Source organism: Lynx canadensis, chromosome X (assembly GCF_007474595.2).
Source record: "Lynx canadensis isolate LIC74 chromosome X, mLynCan4.pri.v2, whole genome shotgun sequence".
NCBI lineage: Eukaryota > Metazoa > Chordata > Mammalia > Carnivora > Felidae > Lynx > Lynx canadensis.
Window position 1 is genome coordinate 12,789,004 of NC_044321.2, and position 16,800 is coordinate 12,805,803.

Consider the following 16,800-nt stretch of genomic DNA (forward strand, 5'->3'; position numbering starts at 1 on the left):
CCCTTCAGTTGTTTTTTTTTTTTTTTTTAAACTTATAAAGTGATTTGGCAGATATCCTAGCCATAGTTATAAATTGAGGCCAAGTTTAAATGAGATATTCCAATTTTCAGAATTGTTTTAAGAAGGAAATAAATGAGAACTGCTACCCCACCTCATGCTTAGTAGATCTTCTATAATCCAGTAGAAGATGTGTGTATAAAGATGGGACAGACCCAGAGGTGTAGAGCAGGGTGAAGGGAAAAGATGACATGAAACAGGAACTCTTGTCATCTTTAGACCTAATCTTGGGGGTGTAGTGGTAGAATAATAGGTATAATACTGTGATGTCACCCCAAAATTAATCAAAATTAAATCAGTCAACTTCAAAGTTTTTTTTTTTTTTACTGAAATTACTACATTCATATAATAAAAAATAAAATAGAACCAAAAAGTACAAAATTAAAAGTAAGCCTTCCTTCTTTTCCAGCTTCTAAACCCCCATCCATTGTGAACAATTTTGAGGATATCCTCAGAAAGTTTTTACCAATATACTGGCTTATATATGAATACTTTTTAAATTTATACTGAGACATTCATCCTGCACTAGATGTTTGTCTTTTTCCTTAGTTATACCTTGGAGATCTGTCCATATTTTATTTACTTACTCCTTTATTTTAGAGCATGAGAGAGAGGGAGAGAGAGAATCTTCCGTGGAGCCAGTCGTGGGGCTCAGTCTCATTACCATGAGATCATGACTTGAGCCAAAGTCAAGAGTCAGATGCTTAACCAACTGAGCCACCCAGGCGCCCCTGAAGATCTGTGCATATTGATGTGGATCTGCCTTATTCTTCTGAAAAGCTGTGCAGTTCTACCTTGTATGGATGAGCATTATTTATTTAACCAATTCCTCACTGGTAGACAGGTGGTTTTGCATGGTAAGAGTCGGTAATTTGGTGAATAGCCTTTTTTGCCTTTGAGTGAGAATGTCTCTTGAATAAACTAGCCATGGAATCACTAGGTGAAAGTGAATATGTACTCAGACATTGGTAGATACTGCTAAATACCCCTACAAAATGAATACTCTGCTAATTTAGACTCCCCAGGACTGTACTGAGGGACATGTTTGCCCACATGAAGATTTGTTTTGTGGTAGGTTAAAGATTATTTACTTGCATTTCTTTGATCTTGAATGAGGTTAAATATGTTCTTTAACTGTGATCTGCTTGTTCACAAACTCTTGCAAATTGGGTCTCTGACTCATTTGAAGCCTGTACAAATGTGGCCTTTTGGCTGGTCCAGTGTTTTCAGTTACTATTTAGTAAATTGATCTTCCTCTCCTTTAAAAAAATAAAATAACTTTTGTGCTTCTTGATTTATTTAGAAAGGGCTTTCCCATGCCAAGATTATGGAAAAAAATTTTGCTTAGGACTTCTAGTGCTTTGTGGTTTTCATTTTTTTCAGTCTTGGTGCATCTGGAGGAATGCTACAGGATATCATTCTTTTTCTCCCAAATGGTTTGGAAAATATCGGAAATCAATTCTTTTCTTTTCCTTTCTTTTCCTTTCTTTTCAAGTGATTTTATTGGTGAAATTTGTTTTGTTTGATTTTTTTTTATGTTGTTTTTTTTTTAAGAGAGAGTGCACATGCACACTAGAGAGTGGGGGGAGGGGCAGAGAGAGAGGAGGATAAGAGGATCCAAAGCGGGGCTCGATTTCACTAATGGTGAGATCATGACCTGAGCTGAGGTCTTAACTAACTGAGCTACCCAGGCAACCCAATCATTTTATTTTCTTTACCAATTTGAAATGACACCATTTAAAAAAATACAGTGAATTCCCACATATGGTTCTGCATGGTCTGTTTTGGAAGACAGTGCTATATAATTAGGAATTCTCAGACAAGTATTTCATGCCTGAGATAAAAATAAGGACTCATCTGTGGGAGTTTGTATTTTGACATATCAGGAGTTTATCGTCTTAAAGAATATAGGCGTACTATAGAGACGTACACCAAAATATGCTTATATTCTAGTGCACGGTAATATATCCTTTTATCTGTTAAAAATTAAAACTCTTTCATTTCATTTCTTTGTTCTAACACAGTAAATCTACTAAAGGAGGTATTGAGTTATCTAATACATATCTTAAAGGCTTTGGTCCAAGATGATTGAAACAGAATTTTGAGATGAATGATTGATACAGTGTTAACTGTGTGGAAGAGTTTGCTATCCAGAATAATTCTTTTAAAGACTAAAATAGCTTTACTATATTAACTATTTTAAATGACTTATATAAAGCCAAAATCACTTTTCTAATTTAGAAAGTACATGAAACCCCCACCAACTCCATCCACCTATTTAAGAAAATTAAAAAGCACATGAAAATGTACATTTTTAATAAGTTTGTAAAATTTCTCAAAATGGATATGTTTAGGAAGGAGGTTCATATTTTAAAAACCAACCAAGGCTGATAGTGGATGTCTGGAGAGATACAGAGTATCTTTGGTACGTTTCAGGATTTCCTCCTGCAGTCCTTCCTTTGCTGGCCTGCCCTGAGCCTAGTAAGTACGTACTCTTGTCCTCACATTCCTGTTTGGCAGTTGACACTCTTCGGGCAAATTATTAGAAACCTAGGGTTGAAGAGATTTTTAGACATAATTTAGTTTATCCTAAGACACAAAAAAGTAAAATAACAAAAACCTTAATGCCTTAAATAATCACTTAAAATTATTTAAAGATATCCTTACCTCCTGGGAATGCAAGCTGGTGCAGCCACTCTGGAAAACAGTTTGGAGGTTCCTCAAAAAACTAAAAATAGAACTACCCAATGACCCAGCAATTGCACTATTAGGCATTTATCCATGGGATACAGGTGTGCTGTTTTGAAGGGACTCATGCACCCCCATGTTTATAGCAGCACTATCAGCAATAGCCAAAATATGGAAAGAGCCCAAATGTCCATTGATGGATGAATGGATAAAGATGTATAATATATATATATATATATATATGTATGTATATATATATGTATATACACACGTATATGTATATACATATGTATATATATGTGTATATATACACACACATATATATACATACACACACATACATACAATGGAGTATTACTCAGCAATCAAAAGGAATGAAATCTTGCCATTTGCAACTACGTGGATGGAACTGGAGGGTATTATGCTAAGTGAAATTAGAGAAAGACAAAAATATGACTTCATATGAGGACTTTAAGAGACAAAACAGATTAACATAAGGGAAGGGAAACAAAAATAATATAAAAACAGGGAGGGGGACAAAACAGAAGAGACTCATTGAGAACAAACTGAGGGTTACTGGAGGGGGTGTGGGAGGGGGGATGGGCTAAATAGGTAAGGGGCACTAAGGAATCTACTCCTGAAATCATTGTTGCACTATATGCTAACTAATTTGGATGTAAATTTTAAAAAATAAAATTAAAAAAAAAAGATATCCCTACCTCTGACTTAGGCCTGTGTCCCCTCCCTAAGTCCCAGAGTTAATCACTGCTAGAAATCTTAAAGCTTTTTCCCAGTGTTTTCCTAAATTCATCCTAGTATATCTAACATGCCATATATTTTTAGACATCCATTTAATTTGTTAGGCTTATTTTATAAACTGCATGAGAGATGTGTTTGACCTTTCATTTTTCAAGGCTAATGTATGAAATGAGGGGAGTTGTGTAATGGAGAAAACATAGGCTCTTGAGTTTGACCTGGTTTTGAATTTTGTGAGCTCCTTTTATTGACTTTAATATGATCGTGGGCAAGTTACTTTAACTCCCTAAGTTTCATTTTCCTTATTGGGGAAAATAAGCCCCACCTGTCAGAGGGGAAGGTTAAATGGCGGTAAGGGGCTTGCAGGTTCTGAAGGTTCACTTTGCCTACTTGATAAATTTTTCCACGACTGTTTGGGAACTTGAAGCTAGCTAAGATCTCTCCTCAGGAAAATATATACATGTGCAGTCTTTCCCGCCTGCTCCCTCTGAAGGGCCACCCTAGCCCTCAGTGGCAACGACTGAGTGATTTCTGCTTTCAGCACATGCCTACCACTGGTTGAAGGCATTCGATCTCATTTAAGCAAATGGTAGTTGAAATAATTAGGAAGTGAATGTGGGTGTTGGCTTTTTAGTTTTTTATTTAGACCACTCTTATTAAAAGAACAGCCATTAGTAAAAAACATTTAAGCGCTTGAAACAAAATAAGCCAAAGAAATCTGGTTCTTTAGCTTTAGCAATATTTGAAAGAGCATAACTGAAAGTTTTAAATTTGGAAATTGTTCACCTTTCTCTTTATTATTCACAGAGTATAAGGGAAAGAAATTTATTTAAATATTTTTTTCTTCAGGCTTTTAATTCCCATGTGATCTCAGTTTCAAATGTATTGATGAAAAAAGCTTTTACACATAGTAGATGAATACAGTGTATTCATGTTTGCAAAAATTTTTAGCAATAGCGATTCTTTGCTCCTACAATTAATGATTGGTGAACTGGTGGCTATCATTTTGAAGGCATCTCTTCTTCACTTAAGGAGTCATCTTAGCTCCAAGTATTTAGACAATGGAAGGAAGGTTGAGAAATGTATCCTTTGACAGGAGGGGACTGGCTGGGGTGGAGGATTGCTAGGGTTTAGGGCTCCAGTAAACACTGCTCTGGCTGAATGGACCTGCTCTCTCGAGTGTCTTTCAAGCTGCAAGAGCTGTGTGTGCTGCTTATGACTGTAGACTCATAAAACAAAAATGTGATAGCTCATGTTTGATGATTTTCAGGGAAAAGTTCGTATAGAAATTTATCTTGAAACTACTTACTGTTGGTTTCATTTTCATTTGAGATTGGGATTTCAATAAACATTTCCTCCTCATTTTTCTTAATGATAGGTACTATGTTAGAGAACTGTATTCATCTTGGTATTTTTAAAAAAAAAAACACCAAATTGTTATGAAGGTAACTCATGATCCCTAACTTGAAAGATAAAAATAGGCATGCTGTAAAAGCCTTGTGTTCCCCTCCAGCCCCGCCCCATCAGTTTCTCACCATCTCTCCATTAGTATGTTTCCTTGTATCCTTCCAGAGATTGTATATGATTCTCAATCATAAACTTATACCACCACCACCACCACCCCCACCACCACCCCTCCTCCCCCACACACACCCAAATTGTGGCATACAGTACATAGTACAGGACATTTTTCTTTTTCCCTTTTCAGCTTATCCTTACAGATCAGTAATTATGTAACTACCTTATTGTTTTTTTTAAATAGATGCAATAGTACTCTGCTGTATGGATGTACCGCATTGATCTATCCAGTCCATTATTTTGGTAGGGTGTATGTAGTCATTTTATCTTAGTTTATTTTATTTCATTTTATTTTACTTCATTTTTAAAGTTTATTTGAGAGAGAGTGTGCACGCACACGTGAACAGGGGAGGGGCATCAAGAGAGGGGACAGAGAATCTGAAGTGGGTCCCACACTGATGGCAGAGAGCCCAATGCGGGGCTTGAACTCACCAATGGTGAGATCATGTCCTGAGCTGAAGGCAGATGCTTAAACCAACTGAGCCACCCAGGTGCCCCTATTGATTTAAGTATAGTTCACATGCGATATTAGGGTCAGCTGTACCATGTAGTGATACAGCATTTATGTACATTACATAATGCCCACTGCAGTTTGCCATCTGTCACCATACAAAGTTACTACTGTCCAGTTCATTATTAATGGAAATTTAGGGTATTTCTGATTTTTTTTTGGTTACTATAAATACTGCTATGTAAGTTTATATTTCACAGATGTATTGGTTTGTCCATAGGAGAAATTGAGAAGAAATGAGTTTGGTGGGTCAAAAGCTATGTGGCATAAGTTTTTCCCCAACATTTTATTACGGAAAATTTCAAACATAAAGTTGAAAGAATTTGATGCTATCAACCATATTGCCACCATTTAGATTCTTCCATTGATAGTTTACTATACTTGCTTTTTCATTTATCTATCCATCTATTGGTCTCTTCACCCATGAAGCCATGTTAGGTATGTACATGCTTGGTTTTAACAAATGCATGCAACTCTGTAACCCAAATCCTAGTCAAGTTATAGAGCATCCCCATCACCCCAGAAAGTTTCCTTGTGCCCCTTCTCACACAATCCCTGCCCTGAATTGGACTCCTTAGTGGTTAAGCCAGTTTGTCCCCCAACCAGGAATGCTTGACAGTACCCCACACCCTCTCCCACATTGTGTGGTCAATGTTTTTGATGTGAATAATGTCATCTGATAGATTTTTTTTAAATGTGTATTTATTTTGAGAGAGAGCAAGTGTGAGTGGGGGAGGCACAGAGAGAGAATTTCTAGCAGGCTCCACACTGTCCATGCAGAGTTGACAAGGGGCTCGATCCCATGAACCGTGAGATTGTGACCTGAGCTGAAATCAAGTGTCAGACGCTTGACTGATTGAGCCACTCAGGCGCCCCATTATCTGATAGTTTTAAGTTGTACTTCTCTTATTGTGAGTAAAGCTAAGCATATGTTTACTAGCCACTTGTATTTTCTTTTCTGTGATTTTTTTGCTTCATATTGTTTGCCCATTTTTGTTGGGTTGTGGGTCTTAGCATTCTTTGAGTATCCATTTGTGTTAAATAAAAATTACTTTTTTAATGTTTATTAAAAAAATTTTTTTTTTTAATCTTTGTTTTTGAGAGAGAGACAGAGTGCAAGCAGGTGAGGAACAGAGAGAGAGGGAGACACAGAATCCGAAGCAGGCTCCAGGCTTTGAGCTCTTAGCACAGAGCCTGATGCAGGGCTTGATCTCCCGAACTGCGAGTTCATGACCTGAGCTGAAGTTGGACGCTTAAACCAACTGAGCCAGCAGGCGCCCCTATTTATTTTTAAAAGTTTATTTATTTTGAGAGAGAGAGTGGGGTAGGGGCATAGAGAGAGCTGGACAGAGGATCCACAGCGGGCTCTGGGCTGTCTGCACAGAGCCTGACGTGGGCCTCAAACCCACAAACTGTGTGATATCCTGACCTGAGCCAAAGTTGGACGCTCAACCTACTGAGCCACCCAGGCACCCCAATGTCTATTGAGAGAGAGAGAGTGCGCACATGCATGCATGAGCTGGGGAGGGGCAGAGAGAGGGAGGCAAAGGATCTGAAGCAGGCTACATGTTGTCAGCGTAGAGCCCGATGCAGGATTCGAACCCATGAACCATAAGATCATGACCTGAGCTGAAGTTGGACACTTAACCGACTAAGTCAGCCATGCGCCCCCAAAATTAATTTTTATCTTAAATGACTTGTGTAGAAGTTTTAATAACATTTACATATGTTCTATGATGCTTCCCGTGTTATTAGCATGAGTAGTTTTTGAATTTTTTTCAATTCCAATGGGAATAAAAATTGGCTGTAGTAATACTAGAAAATATAGTGAAGGAAAAAGAAGCACTACCCATAATTATACTATTTAAAAATAACCATTATTAATATATAGATGTATTTCCTCCCGGCACTTTCTTTTTTTTTTTTCTTTTAATTTTATTTTTAAGTAATCTCTACACCCAACATGAGGCTTGAACTTAAACCCTGAGATCGAGTCACATGCTCTACTAACTGTGCCAGCCAGGTGCTCCTCCTCCCAATACTTTCTTTGTGTATGTATACACATACATAAATGTACACGCATGTATGTAAAATTGGTGTGTACTGTTTTGCAATTTTTTATATACATAGTATTTGGGGAGCATCTTTACCCATTATTAAATACATTTCTGTAAGATGGCTAGGCCAGGATAAGGGTGTTTGTATAGGGTAGTTATGAAGCAGTATATCATTGTGATTAAACACGTGGACTCAGAAACCAGATTGCCAGGGTTCACATCTTTGCCCTGCTATTTACTAATTGTAACCTTTGGCACAATACTTTATCATGTCAGTTTGCTCATTTGTAAAATGGAGATAATAGTACTTCTCTTGTGACATTATTGTGAGGATTAAGGTAGTTAATATAGGAAAGTGCTTACAGTAGTGCCAAGATGTAGTATTTGCTGTATAAGTACTAGCTGCTGCTGCTGCTATTGATTATACAGGAGATGATCCCCAAGGAAAGGCATCCAGAATAGGTATTAGAGCAGAGTAGGAATTTGTATTTGCTGTATGATATAGAGGTCTCTGCTTAAGCAGATGAAGGCTGAGACATAATTTACAATATAAATAAAGTAGTTGGCCTAAGAATTTGCTTCATACCATGGCCTAGTGCAGAACCCCAAGTAAGTTCTTGAACAAATAGTCCTTACGGTAGAAAAATTGGGGCCTGCTATTTCAAGAGTCCAGCTGGACCTGGGCTTATTTATAAACAGAAAAGATCTTTAGAGCCAAAGTCAGTCTTTCATTAGCACATGTGAAAAATATATCAAAATTAGTTGCACCAGTTTTGTCATGTAATACTGTGTTGCTTCTAAAGTAGTAATAGTGGTATTTTTCTCTAAGCTGTGTAGTAATGTTTAGGTACTCTCCGTGGCTTGTTTTCAGTAGCCATTTTGGCTCCTTGTGCTCTCCATCAATTGGCAATTGAGTACCTTTTATGCATAAGTTTTTGCTGTCTACAGGAGGATATGCATACCAAGTAAGTGATAATGTAATATGTGTGACAGTTGAGAGGTGAAGGGGGCGTGTCTGGAAAAACAAAAAAAAAACAACAATGTAGTATTAACTAAAAATAGAGAATGTTGAAATAGGACACTGTGGAATGTGATGGTTGTGTGCTCTGCAGATCCGCATCCTTATTTATGCTCAGTGCCGCCAGCTATTATTTTGAGTTAGGTAAACATTTTGGCCTTTCTAGTCTTTAAACTTTTTTCTGTCTCTGATAGTTGTAATTGCTTTTAATCTGAAAGCCAGAGTAACTTTTAATTACATTGATGACATTTTGAAATTGGTGAATATATTGCACCTTTTCTCCAAAATCGAGAGAACAGTAATAGAAGATACTTCCAAATCATACCTCTGATAAGGGACTTGTGTCTTTCCTATATAAAGAACTCTTACAACTCAATAATAAAATTACAGATAACTCAGGTAAAAAAATGGGTGAAGGATCTGAATAAACATTTGTCTAAAGGAGGTATACAAATGGCCAATAACTACATGAGAAGATTCTCAACATCATTAGTCATTAGATGAGATACCTTCACACTATAGTGGCTATAGTCAAAAGGACAGACAATAACAAGTGTTGGCGAGGATGTAGAAATAATGGAACCCTTACACACTGCTGGTGGGAATATAAAATGGTGCACTTAGAAAAACAGTGTCAACAGTTCCTCAAAAGATTAAACAGAGTGACCATATGACCCTAGCAGTTCCACTCCCCAGGTATATACCCTGGAGAAATGTAAACGTATGTCCACATAAAGACTTGTACATTAATGTTCATAACAGAATTATTCATAATAGCCAAGAGTTGGAAATAATCCAGATGTCCTGTCAACTGATGAATGGATAAATGTGGAATATCCAAACTATATGGAATATTATTTGGCAATGAAGAAAAATGAAGTAGAGATAACATACTACAACATGGATGAACCTTGAAATGCTTTGTGAAAGAAGCCAGACACAAAAGGTCACATATTATTATGTGATTCTATTTATGTGAACTGTTCAGAATAACCACATCTGTAGAGACACCATGCATTAGTTGCCTAAGGCTGGGGGTAATGGGAGGGTTTCTTTTTGAGGTGACAAAAGTATTCTAAGATTGATTGTAGTGATGGTTGCACAACTCTATGAATATACTAAAAACCAGTGACTTGTACACTTTAAATTGGTGAAATATATGTGAATTATATCTCAATAAAGGTTATGCAAAATCACTAATAGAACTGAAACACTAGAAATTGACAAATTCCATTCCTCAGGTACCCTTATTAAAATTGATCCTAGAAGAGGCCTCAGGTTTTCCTTGGTGAAAATTATTCCTGTCCCCGCTTCTTTGAACAAATTGCTTGCTCATATTTTTGGTGTGGCTTAACAAAACATTTTCTGGTACTATGTGGATTTTATTATTATTACACTTCTGAGAAATTCTATCATGTGTTAGAGATATAGCAGTCTTCCATTTTAGTTATCTTTTGCACATATTTTTTTTTTAACGTTTATTCATTTTTGCCAGAGCGAGCGAGCATGAGTCGGGGAGGGGCAGAGAGAGAGGGAGACACAGAATCTGAAGCAGGCTCCAGGCTCTGAGCTGTCAGCACAGAGCCTGACGCGGGGCTCGAACTCACGAACCGTGAGATCATGACCTGAGCCGAAGTCGGACACTCAACCAACTGAGCCACCCAGGTGCCCCTATTTTAGTTATCTTTTAACAGACTTTCATCAGTATTTAAAACCAATATTGTGGCCAAAGCATAAGAGACTCTTAAAAACTGAGAACAAACTGAGGGTTGACGGGGGGGTGGGAGGGAGGGGAGGGTAGGTGATGGGTATTGAAGAGGGTATCTTTTGGGATGAGCACTGGGTGTTGTATGGAAACCAATTTGACAATAAATTTCATATATTAAAAAAAAATAAAACCAATATTGTGATTTCTTGAACCCATTCTTACGCTAATAGTTTTCAGGTTTAAAATTATTTTTTAAAAGTTGGGAAAGATGATATTAATAGCACTCATTATTTTTCCTCTGTACTGCTTTTGTGTAGAGGGTATCTGTTAACATTATCCATGTGCCCAATAGTATATGGCAATTCAGTATTTGATATAAAGTAGAGGTGGAAATAGTAGTTCTATGTATAATGTGTCATTAAAATGAGCACTTTACATTTCAGTTTGATAGTAATACTTCTGTAGTATGTTATTTGGGCAGATTTGGGCTTTACAGGTTTCTGCAGTAATGAAATTTAACAAAAGATGTTTCTTGAAACTTCATGAATGTCTTCTAAGTTTAAATTTAATACCTATGGGTTACACTTGAGAAGTGTCATTCTACAGAATGCATTATGCATGGAAGTGAATTTTAAACCTTTTTTAAAAGAATATAAGAGTCTTTGCAGTATTTCTAAGCATTTAGGCTTAGAGTGTGGTTTCAAACCATAACTCTGAAAATAGACAACCCATTTCCCCTTAATGCATTAATTTTTTTTAAGAAATGAAAGTATTATGTGTACATTATTTTTAAAGTATCATGGAAAGCAACACATTGCTTTTTTTTTCAATTTTATTTATTTGTTTTTAAATTTACATCCAAGTTAGTTAGCATATAGTACAATAATGATTTCAGGAGTAGATTCCAGTGATTGATTTCCTATGTGTAATATCCAGTGCTTATCCCAACAAGTGTCTTCCTTAATGCCCCTTACCCATTTAGCATATCCCCCACCCACAACCCCTCCAGCAACCCTCAGTTTGTTCTCTGTATTTGAGTCTCTTATCTTTTGTCCTCATTTTTATATTATTTTTGCTTCCCTTCCCTTATGTTCATCTGTTTTGCATCTTAAATTCCACATATGAGCGAAGTCGTATGATATTTGTCTTTCTCTAATTTCGCTTAGCGTAATATCCTCTAGTTCCATCCATGTTATTGCAAATGGCAAGATTTTATTTTTTTTGATTAAAGCACGTTTCTAATCTTTTTGTCAAGAGGAAAATGTTTTGGTTCTTCATAACTCTTGAACAGTATACAAATTGCACTTCTAAAGTTTTTTTTTTAAATGTTTATTTTTGAGAGAGAGAGAGAGAGAGAGAGAGTTCGAGCGGGAGAGGGACAGAGAGAGAAAAAGAGAGGAGGGGGGAGATACACAGAATCCAAAGCAGGCTCCAGGCTCTGAGCTATTAACACAGAGTCCAACGCGGGGCTTGAACTCACGAACCGTGAGATCATGACCTGAGCCGAAGTTGGATGCTTAGCCAACTGAGCCACCCAGGTGTCCCTAAATTGCACCTTTTAAAATAAACTTTTCTGAAGGTATGTTTCACTTCAATAAAGTACACAAATTGTAAATGTTTAGGTGTAATGTATTTTCATAAAGTGAACATCTGTGTTACCCCATCTGGATCAAGAAATAGAATATTACCAAGCACCGCAGAAGACCTTACTCCCAAAGGTAACCACTTGATTTCCAGCACAAATGATTAACCTTGCCTGTTTTTGAACTTTATATATAAACGGTTTCCTATAGTATGGATTTCTGCACAGCATTTGGTCTACGCGACTTACCTGTGTCACTGCATCTAGAAGTAGTTCTGGTGCTGGATGGCGTGAGCATAGTACAGTGTATCCCTTCTGTTGATAAAAATTTGGATTGATTCCATGTTGAGGCAATTACAAATAGCACTGTTTTAAACTTTCTTGGCCTTTGGCTGCACACGTGTACACACTTGGGTAAAATCCTAGGAGTAGAATTAATTGGGTTGAAAGGTATCCATTTTGCCAGTTTTTCAAAGTGACTATACCAATTTGTTCTTCCAAAAGCACAGTACCTGATTGATCAACGTTACAAAAGATTTAGTTCCCATAATCTCCCTATCCCCTGCTACTTTGATACTTTAAATTGTTTTTAGGGGCGCCTGGATGGCTCAGTTGGTCACGTGTCCGACTCGTGATTTCGGCTCAGGTCGTGATCTCACGGTTCCTGGGTTTGAGCCTTCCGTCAGCTCCACGTGGACAGCTGACAGTGGGAAGTCTGCTTGGTATTCTCTCCCTCTCTCTCTCTGCCCCTCCCCACGGGCACACATTTTCTCTCTCTCTCAAAATGCATAAACTTAAAAAAATTATTTTTAATTCTTCAGTTGGAAATACTATTGTAACTTGAAATAACAAGTCTCTGCTCTCCTATTAACTGGAAGGTAAACCTTTGTCCACTTGTGATAAGAGAAACACACTACTAGACAGCTACTCCTCAATTGTATTATTCAAAAAAAGGAAGATGCCCTCCTTCATACAGAGAGGAAATGTATAGAATTCAAATTTGTGCCACATCATATGACCAAGTAGTGTTAAGGGGTGAGGGAGAATCCCATAAATGAATGGGGTTAACAATAGGATAGAAGAGAGAGTAAGGTAAATTTTACTGATTTGAGAATAAAATACTAGAATACTGCCTTCTCTCCCATGCCTACTGTCTATATTTGTTAGGGCAGGGATAGTTGCTTAAAACATTATTCTCAAAATTTCTGTGGCTTAATGTGAGAGAAATTTATTTTTATGCTCCTCTAATCCAGTGTGGGTGTTCTTTGTAAGAAGGGCAGCCTTCCCTTGTAAGTACATGGGACTTAGGGGCCTAGACTGTCACTTATTTCATCCTGTGGCTGTGCCATCTGTCAGGGCGTAGGAGACCTCTACATTCAGCCAGAGTGGGGAAGAGATGATGGGGGAAAGAACGTGTGCTTCTAAGAATAAAAGTCTTGTTGCAGAAGGGACAGTCTTTACTTGGTCTTATATTCTATTGGTGGGAACTTCACATGGGAGTTCCACTTACATATGGGGGCCTGGGCAACGTAGTCCCAGGCGGACATTTGTCCAGTAGTGCCAGCTCCACAGGATATTGGAGGAGCATGGGTGTTTGCTGGATAGCTGGTGAGCCATCTCTGCTGCACCATCTCATCAAGGATAAGACCAGGATAATTAATGGTCACTAACTTGGGAGAATTTCACTTCTAAGATGCCAATTATTTTAAGTAGTGAATTTTTATGTGGAGCTAAGTTTAGATTTACAACTAAATGTCATTTCTCACTTCTTTTGGTACCACTTAGTTGTGTGATTTACTTTGACTTTAATTTTCTTATACTTTATAGTTACATCACCTGTCTATGAAACTTAGAAATTACCATGTTTATATCAGTTTTACAAATCGGTAAGAAACAAAAAAAGCTGTCAACCTATGGTATGTCGTTGGATGTAAACATTGATTACATTTGATATAACCCCTCTTCTATCTTTTTTCCTCCTTCTGTCTAGTTTGTGATTGGCACAATGGAAGAAGCTGGAATGTGTGGGTTAGGGGTGAAAGCAGACATGTTGCGCAACTCTCAATCAAATGATATTCTTCAACATCAAGACTCAAATTGTGGTGGTACGAGTAACAAGCATTCATTGGAAGAGGATGAAGGCAGTGATTTTATTACAAGGAACAGGAGTTTGATGAGCCCAGCATACTGTACACAAGAATCGAGGGAGGAAATTCCTGGGCGAGAGGCTCGAACAGATCCCCCTGACGGTCAGCAAGATTCAGAATGCAACAGAAACAAAGAGAAAACATTAGGTAATAATCTGTGCTCTGTGATTGGGCATTTTCACATGCTGCTCTTTTTACTTCTGCTTTCTTCAGTGCAGGTGATCTTGAACATGGCCGGTGTTGAGACACATGTTGTTTAGCTAACACAACCCTTGTCTGCAGTGGAGTCAGTCTGTATCTGCTGCCTTTTGTGTAGGAGACAAAGAGCAGGAAGTTGTTTTCCCTAAATAATCAAGAATAGGCTTTCTTGACAAAATTTGGGGCCAACTTGACAGAAGTAGTATTTGACTTGCATTTTTGCATCTGTAATGGAGTCTGACTGGAATTTACTGTGAAAACTGTATATTTATTTGATTTTTTTGAAAACTCCTCCTAAAACTTTAGAGAAAACATAATGTCTGGAGTTCAGAAAGTGGGTTAAGACTGGCTTTCAAGGGTATGTTTTCTTTTTCCTGCTGTGTTTGAGATTTAGGGCTAAAAAGGTAATGCATCAAATCTTGTTAGGAAATCCGAAATCCCCTTTTATTTTAGCTTTACTTATTGCCCCTAAGTTTTTTATACTTACTATACCTAAGATTAATAGTGTTAGATTTGTATGGTTTTCTCCATAGAATTATCCTTATATATTTTTTATTTTAGAGAGAGAAAGAGTGAGAGAGGGAGGGAGGGAGGGGCAGAGAAAGAGGGAGAATCTCAGGCTCTGTGCTGTCAGCACGGAGCCCATCCAGGGCTCAAACTCAAAAAACCATGAGGTCATGACCTGAGCTGAAATCAAGAGTTGGACACTTAACCAACTGAGCCACCCAGGCGCCCTGAATTATCCTTATTAAATCCATTTTCTGCCAACTTGGAAAACCTAAAAATTATTATAGAAAGACAAATAATTTTAATTCCTTACAAATAAATTTCTTCAAAATTGGCAGCCCCAATTATTTGTGTGAAAGCAGATGGAGTCTTAAAAAGTTACACATAATGTTACCATGTGACCCAGAATTCTACATTTAAGTATGTACCCAAAAAGGTTGAAAGCACATGTCCATACAAAAATGTGTACACGAGGATTCACGGCAGCTTTTTTCATAATAGCCAAAAAGTTGAAACAATACCGTTATCCACCAGCTGATGAATGGATAAATAAAATGTAAATCTGTACAGGGGAATATTATTCAGTTCTAAAAAGGAGTGAAGTACTGATAACATCCTACATGGGTGAATGTCGAAAATGTGCTAAATAAAGGAACCGGACACAAAAGTCCATATAATAGGTTTCCGTTTTATATGAAATGTTCAAAATTGGCAAGTCTGTGGAGACAGAAAGTGGAATAGTGGTTGCCAGGGTCTTAGAGTGGGAGCAAGAGGGAATGACTGTTAATGGATATGGGGCTGCTTTTTGCGGTGATGAAAATGTTCTGGAATTAAGCAGTGGTGATGGTTGCACAACTTTGTGAATGCACTCAGTTGTACACTTTTAAAAGGGTGAATTTTGGGGTGCCTGACTGGCTCAGTCGGTAGAGCATGTGACTCTTGATCTCATTGTTGTGAGTTTGAGCCTCATGTTGAGTGGAGAGATTGGTTTAAAAAATAAAGGGGTGGTTTTTATGGTATGTGAATTTTATCTCAAAAAAACCAAAAAATAAGAAAACCCAGATAGAGTATGGGTTTTTAAATCTTGATTAAAAATTGCAGGTTATATTATGGCTACTTCTAATCCTATTTAATAATCATGTTTAGTCATCTCTTAAAATTCTTACTGGCCTTGGGCTGTGAATGAGAGGTTTTGGTATTGTGGATAGGAAGGTGTTCCATTTTGAAGTCATTTTTTCTTTAAAAAAATTTTTTTTTAATGTTTGTTTATTTCTGAGAGAGAGAGACAGAGACAGAGACAGACCGTGAGCAAGGGAGGGACAGAGAGAGAGGGAATCACAGATTCTGAAGCAGGCTCCAGGCTCTGAGCTGTCAGCACAGAGCCTGACGTGGGGCTTGAACTCACAGACTGTGAGATCATGACCTGAGCTGAACTTGGACACTCAACCGACTGAGCCACCCAGGTGCCCCAAAGTCATTTTTTTCTTCATAGCAGTCTATATACCACATAACAGAGTCATTTTAATATATATTTCTAGGGGCTCCTGGGTGGCTCAGTTGGTTAAGCATAGGACTCTTGATTTCAGCTCAGGTCATGATCTCATGGTTCATGAGTTGAAGCCCCACATCGGTCTCTGTGCTGACAGTGCAGAGACTGCTTGGGATTCTCTCTCTCCCCCTCTCACTGCTCCTCTCGTGAGCACATATACATGCTCGCTTGCTTGCTCGCTCTCTCAAATAAAATGAACTTAAAAAAAAAAAACACACACACACACACATATATATTTCTAAATGAAATATCCTACATATAAGAGAAAACATTTTTAAAAATAAGAATGTTTTTTTAAAAAATAAAACATTACAGGGGAGCCTGGGTGGGTCAGTCGGTTAAGCATCCGACTTCGGCTCAGGTCATGGTCTCATGGTTCGTGGGTTCGAGCCCCGTGTCGGGCTCTGTGCTGACAGCTCAGAGCCTGGACCCTGCTTTGGATTT

The 16,800-nt window shown here is 37.7% G+C and overlaps 1 protein-coding gene across 1 annotated transcript in view; it reads left to right on the forward strand.

Annotated features, from left to right (window-relative positions):
- Nucleotides 1-16,800, forward strand: part of TXLNG (taxilin gamma) — a 92,142-nt gene that overhangs the window by 12,898 nt on the left and 62,444 nt on the right. The window contains exon 2 of the mRNA XM_030304725.1: nucleotides 13,946-14,249. Coding sequence (XP_030160585.1) covers nucleotides 13,946-14,249 — 304 coding nt within the window. The remainder of the gene's footprint in view (nucleotides 1-13,945; nucleotides 14,250-16,800) is intronic.